This window comes from Ursus maritimus, unplaced genomic scaffold, assembly GCF_017311325.1.
Source record: "Ursus maritimus isolate PB19 unplaced genomic scaffold, ASM1731132v1 scaffold_15, whole genome shotgun sequence".
Lineage (NCBI taxonomy): Eukaryota > Metazoa > Chordata > Mammalia > Carnivora > Ursidae > Ursus > Ursus maritimus.
The window spans coordinates 36,115,685-36,139,883 of record NW_024423897.1 but is presented as its reverse complement, the minus strand read 5'-3'; the positions used below and the strand labels follow the sequence as shown (position 1 = coordinate 36,139,883).

General features: G+C 39.6%; 1 protein-coding gene across 1 annotated transcript; it reads right to left on the bottom strand.

Annotated features, from left to right (window-relative positions):
- LOC103664714 (UDP-glucuronosyltransferase 3A2-like) lies at window positions 1-24,199 on the bottom strand. The gene is made up of 8 exons (XM_040630208.1): window positions 23,888-24,199; window positions 22,295-22,396; window positions 17,249-17,254; window positions 12,055-12,163; window positions 8,901-9,432; window positions 3,153-3,384; window positions 1,434-1,653; window positions 1-294 (listed from the first exon to the last, which is right to left on the bottom strand). Exons 1-8 carry the CDS (start codon window positions 23,979-23,981, stop codon window positions 18-20), a joined length of 1,572 nt encoding a protein of 523 aa, XP_040486142.1. The 5' UTR covers window positions 23,982-24,199; the 3' UTR covers window positions 1-17.

Genomic DNA, 24,199 nt, shown 5'->3' with positions numbered 1-24,199 from the left:
TCAAGACTGCACCTCCATCAGGCCTTCTTCAGCTTCCTGGCCCCACACACCCATCTGGCCACCATGCCCAGCAGCTTCCCACAGAGCCACAGGGTGCCCAGGGTGACCACCAGCAGGAACAAGACGACGTCCAGCAGGTACTGCTCATGCCACGGCTGCTGCAGGGCACGGGGCTTGAGGTGTGCCGCACCCCCTGTCTGGAGGATGTGGTCGATCCAGCCCACCAGCCTCTGGGCAGGAGTCAGGGGGTGGGAGTGCCTGATGATGCTGGCGGCCACAGCTGCTGACTTGTACCTGTTGGCAGAGGCAGAGGTGGGCGTTACTCATGTGGTCTTAGGAGTCTTAGAGACCTTGTATCACACACACGCACACATTTTCATCCATATGCACAGAAGACTCAGTTTCAAGAAAAGTGGTTAGCCTGGTCTTATCACAGCCTAGCTGGGTCCCATTGAAAAGTTCTAACTGGTCTGTCCATGCAGAAATCCATGCTTAGGGCTAAGAGTGTTAAATTATAAAAAGGTGATTAAGCTATAAGGACAAGTCTCTACCCAATGACACTTTTGGTACAAAAAAGGAAAATGTATATAGGAATATATGTGATGTAACATACACCTGATTCAGAGTAAATGTCCTTGAGACCCTAGTAAGATATTCAGTTCATCATGATTTTCACATCATTGTGCTGGATGGCAATTTACATAAGAGAACATGGGGCCTTTTACTGAGTCACTTAACAGAAATTCATCACACCTTACTTTCTGACAGGCCCTGTGCTAGGCCCTGGGAACACAAGGAAAAACAAGAGATACACTTGGCCATCCAGGGGAGCTAACTTTCTACTTTCTAGTGTGAGGGACACACAATAAATTAAAACAGAAGGAAACGGGGTAGTTACTATTCCTGAGAAGGGTTAAGAAAAAATGAATAATGATTGAATGGGGGTGGGAGAAAGGAGTACATTTAAGACTGTCACACAAAGACCTCCTGCCTCTCTGAGGAGAGGACGTTGGAGATGAGTCCAACTGTCATGAGGGAACTAGGTCTGCAGAGAGAAGGGAAGGATGTCCTAGGGAGCAGCACTGACAAACGGTCTGAAGCAGGAAACACTGTGGCCTATTGGGAGACAGGAAGGTGACCTCCTGCTCAGTGTCATTTTACTATCAGTAGCCCCAAAATATAAGACCTCTCATAGACCCTTTGTAAGTAGGTCAGAGTCCTCACCAGCCTTAGAGTAGAAATTGTTCTCAATACATAACCTGAATTGCCTAGTCTTGTTCTCAGAGCAAACAGGTCATCTGTAAGCAGCACACACACGTTATTCCGTGTCCTGGAAGTTTCAGCTTTTATTGCAAAAAAAGTGCCACGCAGTGCCTTTTGTGTTGGATGTCTTCATTCAGCCTAAGTTACCACAAGCCCAGAAAGCTCCATACCTCTTGTCTTCTATGACTTCCTTCATCTTCAGAGCCAATGTCTCTGCCTTAACCTGCTTTAACTGGATAGAGACACCAAACTTTTTGGCTTCTACTCGGATCAAGTTTTCAGCCTGTTCTCCAAGGACAGGAATCCCTACCATGGGTACACCATGTTGGATGGCTTCCATTATGCTATTCAATCCACCATGGGTGACAAAAAGACGGATCTGTGGGTGAGCTGTTACAAATCAGGAACAGAGCAGAATATTTCAGGGTGAACATTTTCAGAACATCTTTGAAAGTATCAAGGGCAGAAAAAAATACAAAGGGATCTCAAAGTATGTTGGAGAAAATGGATTTACTGAATTAGCTTAGGACACACTCAAGGGTGCATATTCCCCAAGATTCAAAATTCTGGTCTTATCTCCATACAGAGATTCCTCTAAATCAATCCATCTAAGACTCAGAACCCAGGGGCAGCTGCTGAGAACAGTACTAAGCACAGCATTTTCATCCATCCATCCATCCATCCATCCATCCATCTATCCCTCCATTCATCCTTGTCTTTCCACTCTGTCTCTCCTTTTGCTTCTCTTATGTCTGTTATCTCACTATTACTTTCTCCCAGTGCCACTCCCTCTCTCTCTCTGTTTATCTGATTAACTATTTCTGTCTCTCTCTCTGTCTCTATTTCTTGCTCTCCAAGTCTCATGCTCTCCCTTTCACTGCCCATTCACTTCCCTCTAATCTGAAGGCTAACACTTTTACTGACATCACATCTCACGTGGCATCCATCAAACTTACAATGTATGTGGTTTCTCCTCAATTTCACAAGAAATCCTCTAAAGTAGGCAATGATGGACCACCCATCTCAGTATTTCCAGTTCCTGTGTGCTCATCCCACTCTAATTTAGAGAAAACTAAAACAAGTGCTAATAATGAAGAGTTTATTTAGTAGGGATGTGCATCAGAATCTGTGTTTCTTTGAAAGCCAGAATCATTTTCCCTATACCATGCCTTGTGAATAAATGTGCAGAACCCTCTATCTTAAGTTCCCAATATCTTTGTAAGCCATAATCTTGAGGATGAATGTCTGATATAGTCAGTGGTTGTGGCACCGAGGGGCTCCAAAAAGTGGCACAAGGACAAAGGGGTGCAAGGAGCTCTCTGTTACCAGAGAATTTGATGGACAAATTAACCAGCTAAGGCTGAGAGGTTACTCAGCTTGACTCTCAGATATTTTAGCACGCCCTTCAGACATGGTCAGCAAAACTTTGTGAAAGTAAGAGTACACCTTTTGGGGCAAAGAAGAGTGACCCAATATGTGTGAGCATGTTTCTATAGTGGCTTGGGGCCTAATAGATGCTCAAGTGTTAAGGGAAAACAGTGGCAACATGTCCCATGGTATGTGATCTCAGAATCCATAAACTGTCTTTGACTAACTTTGGGTAACCTTGTTGAGTGCCAAATATGGTAAGGTCAAAACAACCTGACAACAGTATCACTTCTGGCGGCAGGTACCAGGACTGCAATAGAAAGAAAGAAGAAAACATGGCAGTTTTAGCCATTTGGGAAGCACAGCCTGATTTCCCAAGAACTCCAGCTGGCTGCTCCATTCCTGTCCTCTAAAGATTACCTTTAGCTATCAGCTGCCCTTTCTCATGCTGGTGGGGTTGCCCAGTGGAAACCTAAAGATACATAAATGGAAAGAGAGAAGTAGATCTGAACAGTCCTTACCCAAGAGGTCATTCTGAGGAAGCCAGTCCACAATTTTCACATTTGCTGCCAATTTGACATCTTTGGGCCAATGAGAAGGATTACACTTCCATATCACCCCTTGAGACAGATGAGCAAAGGCACTGTTCATCTCTCTGACAACTTCCTGGGACTGGCAGATGCTCACCATGGAGCCCAGGGCCACAAGGACAAAACCAGAGTCTCCAAACTTGGCAATGAAATTTTCAAATTCCTGGAAAGAGGTAAGATAGGAAAGGAGGTGAACACAGTTGTTCATGAAAGCCTAGACAGCGCTGAAATGAAAGTCAGCTTTTTACTGAATACACCCTCCTGACAGTGCCTACAGCTTACTGTCTTGAAATGGTTCTCTTGGCCACTGGACAGCTGAGTGCCCTCTGCACTGTGCTCATATCCATGTGTCTGGCGGCCTTGAACTCATTCTTCTGAGACTTCAGGACACATCCTACCATATAAACACTTTCAATAATCACAAATGAATGTGAAGACAGCTGTAGGTGTCCAGCCACTCCCACAATAGCCCACACTGTCCTTGAGGCACTCAAAGCATACTGTAGCACCAACATCTAGATCCAGGACTTGCATGTATAACAATGTTTTATAGAAGAGCAAAGTTGAGGTGGTGGGAATCTTTCTTCACTGAAAACATGGCCTCAGTACCAGGGTCATCCTCATCTCTCATTCTAGGTGTGGGGAGATATGGTCATTTAGGAGCATCCCAATGCCAGACCAGAGGAGTTAGTGCCTGGGAGAGTGCCAGTTGCTGTCCTGGCCCATTAGGAGGCAGCATGCCTTCTGGAGGCTGAGGTAGATGCTGGGGAAATGTCTCTATGGTGTGTCTCCTCCATATACTTATTAGCCATCTGTCTGTCTTCTTTGTTGAAGGATCTGGGAAGGTTTTTGCTCCATTTTTAAATTACTGGTTTTCTTATTGTTAATTTTAAGAGTTCTCTGTATACTGCATATATTTGTGTGTATAAAGCGTTGCATATTTTGAATAACAGTCTTGAACAGATAGGTCTGCTCCAAATATTTGCTCTTGTTCTGTGGCTCCTCTTTTTATTGTCTTGACAGTGCCTGCCCAGAACAGAATTTTTTTTTTAAGATTTTTATCTATTTATTTGAGAGAAGAGAGAGAGTGCACGCAGGCACATATGAAAGACAGAGAGAGAGAGAGACAGAGAACACGAGCAAGGGGGAGGGACAGAGGGAGAAGCATGCTCCAGTTAGCAGGGAACCCGATGCAGGGCTTCATTCCAGGATCCTACGTTCACGACCTGAGCCTAACGAAGACGCTTAGCTGACTGACACCCAAGTGTCCCCGCAACAGAAATTTTCAAGTTAGCACACTTTCAACTCCTTCTTTCAAAGAACATGACTTAGGTTTCACATTTAAAAAGTTTTCATCAAATCATAGATCATCCAGATTTTCTCCGATATCATGTTCTAAAATTTTTATAATTTTGCATTTTATATTTAGGCCTGTGGTCCATTTTGAGCTAATTTTCTTGCAGGGTGTACAGTCTGAGTAATTTATTCTGTGTGTGTGCACATATCCATTTTTCCAGCACCACTTTTTTGAAAGCCTATGTTTTCTCTGTCTTTACTCCTATGTGAAATATCAGTTCACTAAATCTGTGTGCATCTCTTTTGGGGTTCTATTGTGTTACATTTACGATTCATCTAATCTTTTGTCAATATCATACTGTCTTGATTACTGTAGCTTTATAGTAAGTCATGAAGTTGAAAATGTCAGTCCTCCAACTTTGTTCTTCATTTTCAATATTGTGTTGCCTTCCCATGCAAATTTTATAATCAGTTCATTAACATCTACAAAATAATTTGCTGAGATTTTGGTTGTGCTTGCATTGAATGTATAGATCAATTTGGAGAGAACAAATTCTTGACAATATTGAGTCTTCCTATCCATGAACATGGACTTTCTCTCCACTTAGTTCTTTAATTTCCTTCATTAGAGTTTTGTAGTTTTCCTCATATAAATCTTTACATATTTTTGGATTTATTCCTAAGATCACATTTTTGTTGGTACTAATGTAAATGGCATAGTGTTTTTAATTTCACATTCCCCCATGCATTGCTAATATATAAGAAAAATATTGATTTTATACCTTAAACTTGTATCCTGTGAGATTGCTATGATTGCTTTCTATTCCAGGAATTTTTATTTTTTATTTTTTGGCTTTTTCAGATTTTCAAGATGGACCATCATGTCATCTGCAAACACAACAGTTTTATTGCTTTCTTCCTAATCTATATGCCTTTTATTCTGGGGTGTTTTTGTGTTTGTTTGTTTGTTTGTTTGTTTGTCTCATTACTTTTGTTAGGACAACCAGTATGAGGCTAAAAGGTGGCAGTGAGAGGACATACTTGCCTAATAGGTTGTCCTCTCATTTTCTATATAACATCCTTAGATATGGAGAAGTTTTTAATCCTGATGAAGTCCAATTTATCTATTTTTTGTTACTTATCTTCTCAATGTCATATCTACAAATTCATTGCCAAATAAGTCCATGCAGATTTATCCCTTTCTTTTCTTCTAAATATTTTATGGCTTTTAGCTCTTTAATTATGCCATTTATCTATTTTGAGTTAATTTTGGTATGTGGTATGAGAAGGGCTCAAAATACATTTTCTTTCAGATGAAAATCCAGTGGGCTCAGCACCATTTGTTGAAGACACTATTCTTTCCTTCCTTGAATGGTTTTGACATCCCTGTCAAAAATGAATTAATCACAGATGTATGAGTCATACAATTGTGTTCTTTTTCATATTGTTTTGGTTATTCAGGGTCTCTTACATTTCCATATGAATTTGAAAATTGGCTTTTTCATTTCTATAAAAGGAAGAGGCCATTGAACTGTTGATAGGATTAGATCAAATCTGTAGATCACTTTGAGCAGAACTGCTCCCTTAACAAGATTAAGCATCACAATCCATGGTCTGGAGATGTCTTTCTATTTATTTAGGTCTTCCTGAATTTCTTTCAGCAAATTTTAGTGTCCAGTGTACATGTCTTTCAACTGTTGAAAGTTTAATTTGATCCTGTTGCAAATAGTTTTCTTAACTTCATTTACAGATTGTTCATACTTGCTGTATGGAAACACAAATCATATTTGCATATTGATATTTTCCCCTGCAACTTTGCTAGATTTGCTTATTAAAACTAATAGTTTCTTTTTGGTGTACAAATTTTTTAGTATTTTCTACATGGAGAATTATGGCATATGAAAATCAAACTATTTCTACATGGTCCATTCCAATTTGGATGCCTTTTCTTTCTTTTTCTTGCCTACTTGCTCTGTCAAGGGCATATTTGAATAGCAGTGATGTAAGTGGGCATCTTAGACTACTGATCTTAAGCAGCACAATTGCTGCCTATCATAACAAGTATGATCTTAGCTGGGAGTGTTGCATATACCCTTTATCATGTTCAAGAAGTACATTTACACTCCTAGTTTTGTGCGTGTTTTTATCAAGAAAGTGTGTTAGTTTTGTCAAATAACTTTTCTGCATCTCCTGACATGATGTGTTTTTTTTCTCCCCTTCATTCTAATAATGTGTTGTATACATTAATTGATTTTGTTGTATTAAACCATTTATAAAATATCCTTCATCTCCTGCAAAAGTTATGATTTAAGTTTATATTGTGTGTTATTAATTAGTATAGAGCCACCCCAGATGAATCTTAAGAAGTTTCTGATTTAATCCCCTAAAAATGAGTGTTGATACACTTTTGTCAGTTCTTCAAAAACATTAATTTCTTCTTCTTCTGCATTGTTTGGTTGTCCCTAGCTCAAAGCCTTTACTCTATTATTCAATCTGGCTCTATTTGACTCTATCCAACACTACACCATAAGACCTACCATCCCAGGAGACCACTTAAAATCAGCTTTGCTGTCTTTTGATAACTAAGATTAATGTAAATCTATTATTTAAAATTTAAAAGAGCAGAGTATGACATCAGAATAAAAGGCTCCCTGCTCTCATTCCTTAAAAGAAACACGAAAGAAAGAAAGAAAGAAAGAAAGAAAGAAAGAAAGAAAGAAAAACTAAAGATGGACAACACCTCAGGGAAATATGTAACCAGTCTCATCAAGGCCAGCAAATAGTTATGAAAACACCCTCTCACCAGAATCCCTACCCCCAGCATGTGGATATCCACATGAACAAGTATAAAATTCGATCCTCAATTTATACCATACAACAACTCAACTCAAAATCGATTAAAGATTTAAACATAACACCTGAAACTACAGAGCTCTTTGAAGAAAATACTGGGAGAAAATTTCATGATATTGGTCTTGGCAATGATTTCAGTGATATTGCACAATGCACAAGAAAATGAAATATCAAACTCAAAACTAACCAACACTGAAACAACAATAACAACGAAACCAGTTGGTACTACATTAAACTAAAAAGCTTCTGCACAGGAAAAGAAATGATCAACAGAGAAACAGACAACCTACAGAATGGAAAATATCTACAAACTGTATTCCTGATAAGAGATTAATCTCCAAAATGTATAGGAAAAACCAACACCTCAATAGCAAAGAAGAAGAAGAAGAAGAAGAAGAAGAAGAAGGAGGAGGAGGAGGAGGAGGAGGAGGAGGAGGAGGAGGAGGAGAAGGAGAAGGAGAAGGAGAAGGAGAAGAAAAAGAAAGATCTTATAACCCCATTAAAAATAGGCTAAGTTCTGGAATAGACATTCATCCAAAGACAACATGCAAATGGCAAACAGATATATGAAAAAATGTTCAGCAACACTAGTCATCAGGGAAATGCAAATCAATTCCACAATGAGATGTCAATTCATACCTATTATTATGGTTATTATTAAAAAACAGAAGACAACTTTTGAGGATATGGAGAAAGAGTAACTCTTACCTACTATTGTTGGGAATGAAAAATGGTGAAAGCACTACGGAAAACAGTATGGAAATTCCCCCCCAAATTAAAAATAGAACCACCATATGATGGAGCAATCTGATTTCTCTTTCTGTACCTAAGAAAATGGAAAACAGGATCTCAAAGAGATATCTGCATTCCCATATTTATTGAAGAACTATTCACAAACCCAAGATATGGTAATAACCAAAATATCCATTCAAAAGATGAATGGTTAAATTGTATATTATATATATTATATATATATAATATTACATATATAAAAAGAAAGAAATTTTGCAATATGGGAAAACATGGATGAACCTTGAGGACATAATGCTAGGTGACATAAGCTCAGAAAGGCAAATACTGCATAAATTAACTTACCTGAAGCATCTAAAATAGTCAAATTCATAGAATCAAAAGTGAAAGTTGGCTTCCAAGGTTGGGGGAGGGGGAGCAATGAGGGAAAAAGGTAGCTATTATTCCATGGAGGAAGAGTTACAGGTAAATGAGATGAGTAAGATCTAGAGACCTAGGGTACGACATGGTACCAAAGACAATAATTATATATTGTACTATCAAAAACTTGATAAGGAGCTAAGTCTAATATTAAGTGCTTTTTACCACATAAAATAAAATTTAAAATAGAATACAATAGACTAGAAAAATAAAAATAAATTAAATTAAATTAAATTAAATTAAATTAAATTAAAAAATAAAAATGTGTACCCTCATTGTTTTGCCTGTCTCACCACACTACCAATTCTGCACTGAAGAGCTCTGCATGAAGTCCACATTGAGACCTAAAGTTTTACTTACTTGTGGCACTGGTTTAACAGGTCTGGCCAGTAAGCCTCCAACATACACAGTGTTGGGAAGCAGGGGCCGAGCAAACTCAAGGGCAAAGTCAGAGTTAATAAACCACAGCTCTGCTTTCTTTAGAAGATGAGACAAAACTGGCCTAGGTCCTTTTGGAAAGTGTTCCTTGATGGTGTTGTCAAATGTAGACTGGATTCGCTGTTTCTTCATGGAGAAATCAAAGAACATCAGAAAATTCTTCACTCTGCCCCAGAAGTCCATGTGGTTGGTTAGCCAGGAACGGAATACTGGAATATAAGACACGGGGATTGGTAGCCCATGGTCCACACTGCCAAACTGGGTGGGAAGAATTGACACAAACTGCTTCCCAAGCTTCTCAGCAACCAGGAAAGAACAGAAGTCAAATGCTTCAACAAATAGCAGGTCAAAGTTCTCATTTTTTAAGAAATCCATGATATCTCCTCTCCTTAGCAAATCACTGCATCGAATCCCCAGTTGTCCCATTACCTTTACAAAGTTGTCGAATGTATCTCTGTTTAAAACAGAAGTAATGACAAATATTCATTGAAGGTGTTAATGTCACAATACTTAGGAGAATCTTTGGCTCGAAGAAAAAAACCCTGGTAAGTAAGACCATATCTGGCAGCAGCCCACCTATGTTACCAGTGTTCAATGAACGCTCTGCTCTAGTCACTCTGCTCTGGATGTTTCTGCTTCCTAAAATGTTCTCACCTCCTCCCCTCCCCTTTCTCTGGCCAATCCATATGCACCCACTAGCAAAGCTAATTTAGGTGCTCCTGCATTGACAGTGTTCTCTGACACTAGTAGATCTCAGAGTTCCATGTCTAGTTGATACATTCTGTGATGTTCTGTTTAACCTTCATTTGTATACTGACCCTTTCTGAGTGACTGTGCTGTTTCCTAACCAAACTGTGGAATTAACTTCATGGTATCAATTATTCATGATGTAGCCCTTTTATTTGAAATTAAGTATATCCTGAATTTGACAGCCTCATACAAGGAACTTCCTGATGGTAATATTAGATTCCAGCTTCTAAGCTGAACATGAGATTTACATCTTCCTACCTGAAAAGATTAACATTTAAAACAAACAAAAATAAAATCCTATTTGCAGTTAACTACTACCCTTCCACTTCATGCCAGCTGGAGTTCATTCACAAAAGTTCATGCTAAAAGTTTATCAACATCTATTAAGACTCTTGCCAACGGCACTATTCCAGGAACTATTCTCTCAATGTTTTCCCATCAGTGCCTGCAAAGAAAATGATCCTTTTCATACAGCACATGAGCAACAGATGAGAATATTCCTGACCAGAGGTTATAGGTCAGGTGCTTTGGAGACCCATGGGCTTCCTACTTGAATGAAGGACTGAGAGAATCAACAGCCTGGCAAACCTATAACCTGTACAACATTCCAGCATGTCAGCCCACTGAAAGAAGACCCACAGGTGAGAGCGCATCAGCAATATGAAGACGCCTACACATGCTATAGAATCAACTAAAAGTGACAACAGATGATTAGCAGATGAAATTATCCTCTGTTATATTTTAAAAGATTTTCATAAAGAATGATTGCTAAATATGATTGACAAATTCAGGATATGAAGTACAATTTCCTCTAAAGTAGAGCATGAATCATACTGAAATTAAGGTGATAAATTGAAAAATACAGGAAAGCACTGTGCTCAGTATATTGCGCCATATTTAACATGCATGTGAAACCAGTCTTTGAGGGGCACCTGGGTGGCTCAGTTGGTTAAGCATCCGACCCAGATCTAGGCTCAGATCTTGATCTCAGGGTTATGAGTTCTAGCCCTTTATTGGAATCCATGCTGGGCATGGAGCCTACTTAAAAACAAAAACTGAACAAAAAAAAACTAGTCTTTGACATAATAAAGCTGAGGGAGAAGAGATGAGACATATAATTCAAAAATACATGAATAACAACATAAGATAAAATAGACAAAGTTTCAAATGAGTACTTTAGATTAGATCTCTTACAGATGAGAGAATTTGGTCTTCTAGTTTGACTAAGGAATTGGGCTTTACAGAAAAAGCCAGATTTTAGGACCACCTAGTAGCAAACAGAATTTCTTCATTTTTTAAAGATTTTATATACTTATTGGAGAGCTAGAGAGCACAAGTGAAGGAAAAGGCAGAGATACAAGCAGACTTCCCACTGAGCAGGAGCAGTAGGCTCAATCCCAGGACTCTGAGATCATGACCTGAGCCAAAGTCGGACATTTAACCAACTGAGCCAACCAGGTGCCCTGCAAATAGAATTCCTAAGGAAAAAAGTGGGATGGACATTAGGCCTGTGTATTAACCAAGCAAGGGATAAATTTGTGTCTTTACCCTCTAATGTCAAAGATGAAGAACTTTCTGTACATCTCAGATAATGACAAAATCCCTCAGGTTACTCGCTGATTATATATCGCCAAGATATTTGTTTTTTTTTAATGAGTTTAAAAGGCAGTGGTTCAGGGTATTAAATAACAATATTCATAAGAATCTTTCTATTCTTGAATTTATGTGAGGAAAAGGTAGGAAAAATAAGTATAACCTGATGTTTCTCATTGCCTACCAACAATGAGAAATTAAGTTGTCTATCCCAACTTCTCTGTTATGGAGAATATATATGCAAATACTGTAGATGAAATGTTGCAAGGAAGATCCAGAGGAACAGTCCCCCTCACAATACAAAAATACATTCATGCTTTCACTCTGGACTCTGGGAAACAAACTGAGGATTTTAGAGGGGAGGGGATGGGGGGATGCGCTAGCCCGGTGATGGGTATTAAGGAGGGCACATATTGCATGGAACACTGGGTGTTATACGCAAACAATGAACCATGGAGCACTACATCAAAAACTAATGATGTACTGTATGGTGACTAACATATCATAATAAAAAAAAAAACCATAAAAAACATTCATGCTTTCAATGGAAGAGCCACAGTATACACAGACTGGATGATTGGTAGTGCAAAACTCATCTACTCCATCCATCCATCCATCCATTCATCCATCCATCTATCCATCCATCTCTCTTAAACTCACAGCAAGTATCCATGCATGCAACCTCCTATCACTAAAATGACAAGTCTTTCATTCAGAGAATAAAAGAAATTACCTGCCATGCAAAGCTTCTGTCACAAAGAAATCAAAAGTGTTATTAAAATCTTTTCTATGATCTTCAGGCGGAAGCCAACTGATAACTTTGTATGAAATTTCATTCTTTTCTAAAAAAAAAAAAAACAATAAAAAGATAAAACACCAGTAAGGAAATGTTTAATTACACCATACAACCTAAATTAACATTAACATGCTGATATCATGGTTTCTTTATTCCAAGGTTTGTACATATATTCAAATGTTTGCTTTTTGACCTTGGGTTTGGTTTGGTTTTTCTGCTTTCTCATTTCTTCAGTCATGCAACCTGCTAAACTTTATTGAGAACCACATAATGATACAGTCACTTTTATTCATTTTAAAGTACTGGAAGTTTCTATTTAAATTTTACACTTAAAGGTGTAATTATTCACCATTTTTAGGTGAGAAAGGAGTACCAGATAATTTGTCAAGAGTGCACATACAGTGAATGGTACACTTTGTAACTAAATACATATCTTATTTTATCCCAGCTCCCCAGTCATTTCCCATTTAGAAAAAGAAATCATTTTTATTAAAATTAAAAGTGACACATGCACAGGTTTTTCAATCAGCAAAAAAACTACCAACACCTTAATTTTAAAAAGTAGTCCTCTGTAGCCCTACTTCACATCCTAGCATTTCCCCCATAACTCATGTGTAAAAAAGTCTGACACCATTTTTGAAGTTGGACTGATGACAGCTTTCAAGCTCCATCTCCCCCTTAACCTTCTGTGACATACCTTGGCAAACAGAGAAGAAAGCCTCGGCATGCCCTCCCTTCTGTGAGCAAGAGTTTCAAGCCAAGCAAGCCAGGGACCCAAGTAAGAGAATCCTCACCTCCACCCTACTCAGAAGCTTCCGTAATTGGCATTTAGAGACAAAAGTATGGGTTTAGCTTTTCAGTGGCCCTGGGTCATGTGTCTCATACAAACCTGTTTTCTGTGTCAGCTTGGATTATGCTTCTGAATCCCAGCATGAGCCATGATTGATACAAGGCTAGGGAGAACCCTGTGACCAATAATTGTGTATCTCAAGGACTGCCCCCATTATAAACAGTGCTCTGGGTAAGACTGATTCCAGTTTACAAGCCCACAGAATGTTTGAAGAAGGGTGGTCACTATGTCATATGATGAGATTCACACCCATAAAAGTAGAAGGCGCACTACAACCTTAGAAAATGCCTTTGCTACTGCTGCTGATTATAACTCTGCAGCTAAAAGAAAACCGTGACTAACATTATAATATGGTAAAACACTGATGACATGCCCATGGAGTTAATTCAAGGAGTTCAATCAAACTCAGGTTAATTTCATGTCTCTCAAAATTACAACCAGTGAGGCCCCTAGCCTTGATGACACTAATTGGGATATTCTGAAGAAGAAACTTACAAATATGAGCAGGTTAGAATGGACATCATCCCCAAAATACATCTAATAACAACCCAAAGAAAGAGGAAAGAGAAGGGCAAGGCAGGGTGGGAGAGTGAGGAAAGAAATTATAAAATAGTTCTCAGTTTTTATTAATGTGGAATGTAACATTACTTTTAAAAAAGTTTGTAACAGAAGAAAGACACAGATAGGCTTTTGTGCCTCTAAATCAGAGCTTATAAATACTTTTAACATCAGATGAGTTGAGCCACCAACAAACTTTAATAGTCTTAATCAATACCGGGGCAAAAATAACAGATATATGAGAAGAATCCACTAAATATATCTGGAAATTTTCAGTACTCTTAGGAGTCAAAAAAGATAGATGACAAATTTGCATGCCCTGTCTTAGCTACTGGGATTAAATAACCCATTGTCATAACAGCCATTTTTTTACATTATTTCCTAGTGGCTATAATTGCTCTTGATAGGTAACAAGTCAAAAATTAAAATAAAATTAAAGTTGGGGCATTTACGGTCAGCTTGACAAAAAGGGACCCTTTGGATCTGCTCAACATATTAAAACTGTTAATACAACCCATAAACAATGCCTGTAGGGATTAAATCCCATTATAAAAGATCTATTAAGCAAAGGAGTGATTATCTACACTGGTTTTCCATTTAATGGCCCAGTTTAGACTATTCTTAAACCAGGAAAGAAGTAACGCTGCCTTGCAGCAGATTACTATAACCTTATTGTGCCATGACACATCCTATTAAGACCCCTAGTTTCCAATGTTATTGAAGTTGGTGACTGTATCTAAGTACTAACAGACACTTTGCAAGCATAGATTTGGTAATATGTTCTGTTCACTTCCTATTTCCACAAGCTCTCAGCTGCAGTGTCTCTTCACCTTCATCTTGGCAGGACACACATCACTTGTAACTGGCTTCTCATGGACTACCTCAACAGCCCTGCTCACAAGCTTTGCCGGCAAGATCTTAACCACCTGCAACTTTCTCCAGAAGCACATGTGTGACACTGCATGGAGGACAACCTCCTTTCGCAGAGATTTGTCCAGCATACGCATGCAGGACACAAACATTCACACAGGAGCTCGCAAGAGGGATGTGCTGCTGGCCCACACAAAGCACAAGCCATGGCACCTCAGTTGAATCCCTGAGAACAATTACTTGTCAGTGGAAGGTCTTTCCATCCCTGACACCATCAAGAAACAACTATTGTGGGTCCACTTCCACCAGGAGTGTATAAGGAGCTTTCCTGGACACACATTCAAACAGAAACTGGTGAAAGTTTTCTTTTATATATACACACACATATTCAAATATATATATATATATATATATATATATATATATATATATATTCAACTATATATAAATATATTCAACTATATAGCAAAAGATAAGTCAAAAAGTAGTAGTGAAGATTCTGGGAAGATGGCAGAGCACCAGAAATCTGTCTCCCCACCAAGATAACAATTGACTGGCAGAATTTGTCTAAAATATCTATTTGGAACCTTGCAGTCAACTTCCAGGGAAGGCTTTAACTGTAAAGTGCAGATAATTTTAGTTAATTTCAGTTATTTTAGCTCTGATCACAACACCAGCTACCCATCCCCCACACACATCTCATGGCAGGCAGCTGAACATGTGTTCATAAAGCAGCCTGCACATAGGTTTCAGGAGCCAGAGTGGGTAAGAAGGACCTTCTCCAGATCTCAGGTATCTGTGCTGTGACTGTGGATTGCTGCTTCTGATCACAGAGGTGCAGACAAAGAGTAGGCAGCAATGTTTTTGCATCATGCTCTTTTTTTCTCAAGCACATTCCATTCTGGCTGAATGGACTTCTAAGGGTCTTAAAAGACTGATGTTCTTTTTTTCTCACTGATTTTTCTGTTTTTCCTCTTACGGGAGACAAACTTTAAGGTCTGGGACATCAGACAAAAACTACATATATGATGAAAATTAGAAAGTGTCCATGTCCAGGAAAAGGCTAAGAAAAGACCTACGAAAACCAAAATTTACACCTCATATTGATACTCACCCAAAGGCACCCTAAAACAATCACAAAATAAAAACAATAAACCAAATTAATTTTTTTTAAAATCTGCAAACCCTGAAGAAGGGAAGAGTCTCATCTCCAGATTTAACACATTGTTAAATTCAACTGGTCAGTGATCAACAAAAAACTCAAGACACACCGAACAACAGGAAACTGACCCTATTCAGAGGAAAATAATAAATCAACAAACTGTCCCTGAGAAAGACCTGATGGCAGATATATCGGACTATGATTTTAAAATAACTACCATAATAACTGCCATAAATTCCTTTGGTTCTCAGAGAACCAAAGGAAGATGTAAAGAAGGTCAAGAAAAAAGTGTATGCAAAATAGAAATGTCAATAAAGGCACAGAAGGGGCACCTGGGTGGCACAGCGGTTAAGCGTCTGCCTTCAGCTCAGGGCGTGATCCCGGCGTTATGGGATCGAGCCCCACATCAGGCTCCTCCGCCATGAGCCTGCTTCTTCCTCTCCCACTCCCCCTGCTGTGTTCCCTCTCTCACTGGCTGTCTCTCTCTCTGTCAAATAAATAAATAAAATCTTTAAAAAAATGAATAAAGGCACAGAAAATCTAAAAGGAACCAAAAATAAAATTTAGAACTGAAAAATGCAGTAAATGAAATGAAAATTTCACTAGAGGGATTCAAAGGCAGATTTGAACAAGCAGAAGAAATAATCAGTGAACCTGGAGATAAGACCATGGAAATTATGAAGTGTGAAGAACAGAAAGTTAAAACATTGAAGAAAAGAGGACACAGCCTAAGGGAACAAAATATGCATTGTGGATGCTCAGAAGGCAAAGAGAGAAATAGAAGGATAGAAAGAATATTTTACATGATAATTGCCAAAAACCTTCCAAACTGGATGAAAGATATGAATATAAACATCCAAGAAGCTCAACAAACTCTAAGGAAAATGAACTCAAACACACACATTATAATCAAACTTTAGAAAGATAAAGAGAGAATATTAAAAGCAGCAAGAGAAAAGAGACTTATCATATACAAGTGATTGTCAATGAGATGATCAATAGATTTCTAAGCAGAAATTTTGGAGACCATAAGGCAATGGGCTAATATATTCAAAACGTTAAAAGAAAAAAATGAGCAACCAAACATTCTGTGTCTGACAATACCGTATTTCAAAAGTGAGGGTGAAATTCAGATATTCCCAGATAGACAAAAGCTAAGGTAGGTCATTACCACTAGATCTATCCCGACAGAAATGTTCAAAGGAGCCCTCCAGAAAAAATGAAAGGATACCAGATAGTAACTCAAAGGTGTATGGAAAAATAAAGATTTTAATAGAGGTAAATGCATAAGAAATTATAAAGTTAGTATCATAGCAATGTTTTCTAATTGCACTTGTGGTTTCTACATGATTTATGAAACTAGTACATTTTTTAAAACCATCCAAGTCTCAACATCCAAACCTAACTTTGGGGTGGGGAGAGACAGCCTGTCTCTCAGGGTGGCTAAAACAATTTATGAAGAAAAATACTAATTCTTTTTTTTTAAGATTTTATCTATTTATTTGACAGAGAAAGAGAGAAAGAGCATGTGCACAAGCAGGGATAGAGGGAGAAGGAGAAGCAGGCTTCCCATTGAGCAGGGAGCCCCATGTGGAGCTTGATCCCAGGACCCTAGGATCATGACCAGAGCTGAAGGCAGACGCTCAACCAACTGAGCCATTCAGGCACCCCAGAAAAATACTAATCCTAACTAAACTCTTCAAGAAATTGAAAGAGGAACACTACCTAATTATTTTATCAGGAAAGTATTGCACTGACATCATTGCCAGGAAAATATAAATAAATTACATAATGAAGGGAAGAATGAAGAGGGGGTAAACAGAAGGGGAAATGAATCATGAGAGACTGTGGACTCTGGGAAACAAACTGAGGGCTTCAGAGGGGAGGGGGTGGCGGAATGGGATAGGCTGGTGATGGGTAGTAAGGAGGGCACGTATTGCATGGTGCACTGGGTGTTATACGCAACTAATGAATCATGGAACATTGCATCAAAAACTGGGGATGCACTGTATGGTGACTAATATAACAAAATAAAATTATCAAAAAAAAAAAAAAAAGAAAGAAATCACATAATGATGGCCCAAAGGGACACAGATACAAAATTTTAAACCAAAATTTAAACAAACTAGGGGCGCCTAGATGGCTCAGTCTTTTGAAGTGTCTGCCTTCAGCTCAGGTCATGATCTCAGGGTCCTGGTATCCGGCCCTGCATCAGACTTCCTTCTCAGTGGGGAGTCTGCTTCTCTATCCCTCTACCTCTGCCGCTCCCCCTGCTTGTGTTCTCTCACTCTCTCAAATAAATAAAATCTTTAAAAAAAAAATTTAAGCAAACTACATCTAAAATTACAATAAAAGAGAAAATACATCTTGACCAAGTGGTATTGTTCCCACAATACAATGTTAATTTAACATTTGAAAATCAATTAGTGACTCTCATCCTTTTGACAGAATCAGAAAAAAAATTATATATTCATACCAATACATGTAGTGAAAACGTGAAATGACACTTCAGCAAGTTAAAAATCGTGCTCTTCAAAAGACACTGGTAAGAGTGAAAAAATAAGTCATGAACTGGTAAAGAATATTTGCAGAACTTGCATCTGATAAAATACTTATATCCTAAATATATATATCAAGAACTCCGAAGACTCTATAATAAGAAAACAAATGACCCAATTTAAAAATGGGCAAAATTTGGGAAACGCTTCATCCGTGAAGATAATATGGTTGACAAATAACCACATGAAAAAATGCTTAGCATCATTAATAATAAAGGAAATGCATACAAAAACTACCATGAAATACAACTAAACACCCACAGAACGATGGCTAAAAGTAAAAAGACGAACCATACCAAGTATTGACAAGGATGTGGTGTGCATAGAACCTGCAGTAACTTCTGGTGAGAATGAGGAATGTTACAGTGTCTTGAGAAACACTGTGACCGTTTCTTAAAAACTTAAACATATACCAAAACTATGGTTCGGCCACTGTACGCCTACCACTCAATTCAGAGAAAAGATAGTACATATTCATACAAAAACTTGTACATAAATCTTCACAGCAGGTTTGTTCAGAGTAGCTCAAAACAGGAGACAACCCAAATGCCCATCAACACGCAACTAAATAAACACACTGATAATCCATACATAGAACACTATTCAGCAATAAAAGGGAATGAACTATGCATACACACGCTATAAAGGAAACCCAAAATATTTTTGGCTGATGGACCCCTGGGACGCTCAGGCAGTTAAGCGTCTGCCTTTGGCTCAGGTCATCATCTCAGCATCCTGGGATGGAGCCCCACATCTGGCTCCCTGCTCAGCAAGAGTCTACTTCTCCCTCTCTCCCTCTTCCTCAGTCCCTCCTCCACCTTGTGCTCTCTCTCTGTCATATATGAGCTCTTTCTCTCTCTCTAAAATGAATAAAAACTTTAAAGAAAAATAAATTTTAAAAATTAAAAGATATATATTTTTTTTGCTGAGCATTATGAACCAAAATAACGGTACAAAATTGTGATCCCATTTATCTAAAGTCTACGTGATGTACTCTAACACACGGTGACATATTAAGGATTGACTTGCAATGGGAATAGAAAGGTGGGAGGGCCTGGAGGGGAGACTGCAAAAGGACATTAGAAATTTTCTGGTGGACGAACAAATATATGTTATCTTGATTATGTTGATGGTTTCACAGGTGTATACAGACATGTATATATATGTATATCTCAGCATATGTATATGTCCAAATATATCAACTTGTATATTTTAAATATATGCAGTTTATTATATGCCAATATTACTTAAACACAATGGTTTAAATAATGACAATAAGGAACTTCAGTCTGTGGCCATAAGAAGGTGACAGGACCATATTAAATTTTTACTTTAAACAACTAAATAAAGCCAGGCCAAACATATGTTAAAATGGTTTTTAGACATGGCACCCCAGGTAGCGCACAACATTCATGGACGGCTGGAGAAAACTTCCAAGATACAGCTCAAGGAGGAGGACCCAGATGTGGCCTGGGCATCTCCCTGAGGGGAGCACTGCAGATCTGGGGGAGGACATGGCAGCTAGAATTCACAGGGCAGAATACCGGAATTCCACTAGAAAGCTGTAGGGAGGGAAAGCTCTGGGGTTGGGGTCTTCCTGAGAACAGTCAATGCAAACACGGGAGGCACCATAAAGAATAAACAGAACAAAACCCGGAGGTTATACAGAGCCTCTTCTCAAGCCACTACTCAGCCTTGACAGTTGAAGATCTAAAGGAAAGCTCCAAATCAGCTAGCTAAAGGTGATTTTGATCTAACTCCTGTAACCTTCTCTCAATAGGTTCTAAAATGCAGAGGGAAAGGTGGTTGTAATTTATTAAACTCTATAAACTCCAGTATTAAGATTTGACCCGGGAGCACCTGGGTGGCTCAGTTAGTTAAGCGTCCAACTGTTGGTGTCAGCTCAGGTCATGATTTCAGGTTCCTGAGATGAAGCCTGGCATCAGCTCCATGCTCAGCAGAGTCAGCTTGGGATTCTCCCCCTCCCCCTCTGCATATCCCCTTCACTGGCGCTCTCGCTCTCTCTCAAATAAATAAATAATTAAAAAAAAAAAAAAGGAGAGAAAGAAAGAAATCGACCTCACCCTGATAACAGCAGACTAAGATACTAAGATACTCACCCAGGGTAAATGTGAGCACTACTTGATAGGTTATCTGAGGAGCCCATGAGTCCCCTGAATTCCAACATAGGGCTTTCTTACATTAGCTGCTGCTCTGCTCTCCTACCTCCATACCCAACAAAAGCAGAACTAACTAGCTGAAAGGGGTAGAACTGTCTAGTCCCCATAATGTACCTCCAGGCAGAACTTCACTTGAGTGTTTGTAGGCAAGCCTCTGAGAATCAATGATGTAACTGCACAGACCCGCAAAACAAAGAAGACCTGTCACCTGGGGAATGTCTGCCTGGTAGACAGAGAGGTACAGCAAGCTCTCTTAGGAAAAGGAAAATGCGGACAATTAAATCTTCTGTAGGGTGGCATCTTATCCTTGTGATTTCAGTTACTGATTGAAATAATCTTATGACTCAGTATTAGAAACTGAGGTTACTTCAATATTTCTGAAGTCATTTGTTCATTAAAGTTGTAAATAAAAACCCTATAGGGAAGTTATCAAAGCAGGTAGTTAATACAGTTTCAAAAGTTTCAATATTGAGTGTTGAATCAGGTCAACAAAAATAATCCAATCACATGTTTCCTTATTTGCAGACCTCTACCAAAGTCTATTGCTGAAGAGAAAAATAAATAATCCATTTCAAAACCTCAGAAATTCCCAGTGAATGGTAAATATTGCAAGAAACTCTGGACTATTAAAACTTGGAACCAAGAACAAAACTAAGGGAATCCATGGGTCCTCTGAATGGTTTGTAGTTTTGAGTGTGGGTATGTGTGTTAAAGAAGTAGAGGGTCTAAAGCTTTCAGCAGTACCTCAATCGCTGGGACCCACCAAAATGAAAGGATCATGGACTACAACACCACGGTTGGCAGTCAAGGCAAGTACACAGACTGACAAGGCAGATACAAAGGGGTGTCTACAGAAAGGATATGCAGTGAACAATACAGAACCTGATCTAGAGGGTGATTAAACAGCAACAGGGCCTGAAGTTCATCTTCAGAATTTCATAACTGCTCAGACTTGTTTTTCATCAGAAATGATTAGTTTTGGATTTTTTTAAATTGAAATTTTAGCAATTCTGAATGAGACTCCCAGAGCTTGAATTTCCAGATCCACCCATGAAATGATTAACCCGCTGTGTGGAGTTAAATGAATCTTTTGAGCTCTCTGGGCCTCTGGGCCTCTGGGCCCTTGTCTGACCTGACAAGGTTGATGAGCTTCATCTTAGCTACACATTTTTTGGATTTTTTAAAATTAAAATTCATTAGCCGATATACAATACATCGTTGGTTTTTGATGTAATGGTCAATGATTCAGTAGTTGCATATCACACCTCACACCAGTCAGAATGGCTAAAATTAACAAGATTGGGAACAACAAATGTTGGCAAAGATGCAGAGAAAGGCGAACCTCTTACACTGTTGGTGGGATGCAAGCTGGTGCAGCCGCTCTGGAAAACAGTATGGGTGTTCCTCAAGAAGTTAAACACAGAACCACCCTATGACTCAGCAGTTGCACTACTGGTTATTTACCCCAAGGACTCAAGAACTTCTGACATCACTCTGCACAAGTCATGGGCAGCCAGGGACGCCTCAAGAATATAGCATCATCTCATTGATAGATCTGATCCTAGGACATGGTTAAAAAGCTTTCTTAAAGTTCAGGTCTCATAACAGAAGTAGAAAGTAACCTATAAAACAGGAAGAGCAGCTCTCCTTACATAATAGAAACTATAAATATGGCTGAACACTTTCGTTCAACACAATTAAAGGCACATCATAGAGTAGTAGTTATCAAAATGATCAAAATGATACACGAAGCTTTGCTTAAATGAAGTGACACCTAGCTGAGGGGGTAAAACATGGAGTTATGGCACGTGGAGGCAGGTCTACAGATCTTAATATGATAGCCAGCAGGTAACATAAACACACACGCACACATTTCTCCCCTTCACTCAAAATAGAGAGATTCAAACGGAATTTGTGCTAAGCAGTGCTATACAGAAGACATTGTCTCTCTGGGATAGAATTCAATGATTACAAACAAACAAACAAAAGCCCCACACACCTGGGATTAAAAATTCTTCTCCATAAAGAAGCATAGTGACATTATGACCATGATCTTGAAGAATCTGAGATACCCGGTCCAGCAGTAGATAATGGCTTCCACCTAGGAAAAATACGAAATTTCATTTTGTAAAGATGAGAACAGAGGGTCTGAAATTGATGTGGTGGATAGAGAAATCCAAGGTAAGAGGGCAGAGAGTTGACTCTGAGCAGAGGAAGATGAGTTTCTTCAGTTCCCCTGTCTCACTTTGGGTAAGCAGCAGCCAAGACACTTACACAGTGTCTGCCCAAATCTTAACCTGTGGAAGTCCTCCATCAAGATTTCCTTTTGTGACTCATGGTCTCCATGTCAGTGTGACAAGCTTCTCTTCTTAGGCCTTAGGAGTTCCTGATCCTAGGTACATACTGATTTTAGCCAGCCCTTATGGGGACACAGTGGAAATTAGTCACAGTACTGCGTATGCGAGTGGGAAGCATTCCTATTGACAATTGGTCAGAGCTCTTTATGGAGTCCTTCCCTTAGGAAATTCATGTTAGAGTCAGACCCAGAAAATGGAAACGTGAATATCAGTCCAGGAAATAGCTATTGGAGCAGAAGGAGGTAGACCCACCACTTAGAATCAAAATCCTTGAGATTGAAAAATATTTGGTAGGATGTTTCCAGTTGGAGCTTGAAAATTGCTGAACATCAAATTAAGGCATTCAGGATAACTGTAGGCACTTGGGTAGAACTGCAGGATCCTGCACATGACAGACTGGGATATCTTCATCCTATGATTCCTGAGATTCTAAGGAAAAAGAAGCTCGATCCTCTGTGAGGTATAGGTTCCATCAGTGCAATGACTCTGTAAGACCATAAGCCATCATAGAGATTTTTGTTGAATCTATGGGTCTCAGCAGCAGAGAAAGTCAGAATAGGAGGAAAGCAATAGAATTTGCCCACGTGGGAAGTGAGGATTATTTGTAAGATGAAGATCTCCCGATGATTGGGTCTGCAAAAGTGCTTCACTGTCCTTCAAATCCTTCCAGCAGCAAGGGCAAAAGGGAGAGGGGTTCTCAAGAACTTGATTGTCTCGGGGCCCCCTCCTCTGCCCTGTCAGTCCTCCAGGTGTCCTATTAATGAAAGATTTTCGGTCTGTGCTGCCTCCCCCAGGAGTCCCTGTCCTTGGCCTCCAAGAGCCCAAAACTGACCTCAAATTCCACTTTCTACTGGCATCTACTCCGCATCCCCAGATTTTTAGGGTGTGCCTCTGAAAGTATCCTCCTTCATTGGAGTAAATGGCTTAAGGTCTCCAGGTCGGCACTGGATCTAAACACTGGCGCCAGCCATGCACAATGGGAAGCACCTCCAGAGCAGATAAAATGAGAGGAAAGCACACCGCTGATTTCTCCACAACTAACTTCCCTACCCCCAGCAGTAGGGACCCCACTCTGCCACTCCAGGCCCGCTCCCTTTTCTCCCTCCTCTAACCCGTTACCCAAGCCTTATAAGGAGAACCACATAGAATGACCCTCTGACCCATGGGTGTGTGCCTGAGCACAGCAGCAGGTGCCTGGGATTCACCTGACTCTAATTCCCCTGACAAACACTCACCCAGTGAGGAGGCAGTCAGAATTTTGGTGGCCTCTGAGAGCAGGAACCCAGGCAGAAGGAAGCCTGCTAGCAACAACATTCCCTTCCCCGCCATCTAGCTCCAGTACCAGCTGTGTCACCCAGCCCTGTGCCCAGAGCCCTGTGCCCTGCACAGTGACCTGTGGGCTCTGGGGACACGTGCTGCACTGGCAGCCAAGGAAATGGGCTGGCAGAAAGCTGGGGAAGAGGAGAGGGGTGGATCCCGCCTGTTTTCTCTTGGGTTTGTCACTTCTGGCCCTTCGGCTCCTCCTCCCAGAGTGTTTGCTCTACTGG

Coding starts and splice junctions, on each gene's coding strand:
- LOC103664714 (XM_040630208.1), bottom strand. CDS start 23,981: ATGGCGGGGAAGGGAATGTTGTTGCTAGCAGGCTTCCTTCTGCCTGGG. Junction 22,397..23,887: donor TCTGACTGCCTCCTCACTGG/GTGAGTGTTTGT, acceptor TATTTTTCCTAG/GTGGAAGCCATTATCTACTG. Junction 3,385..8,900: donor CTGTTAAACCAGTGCCACAA/GTAAGTAAAACT, acceptor ACCTCTTTCCAG/GAATTTGAAAATTTCATTGC.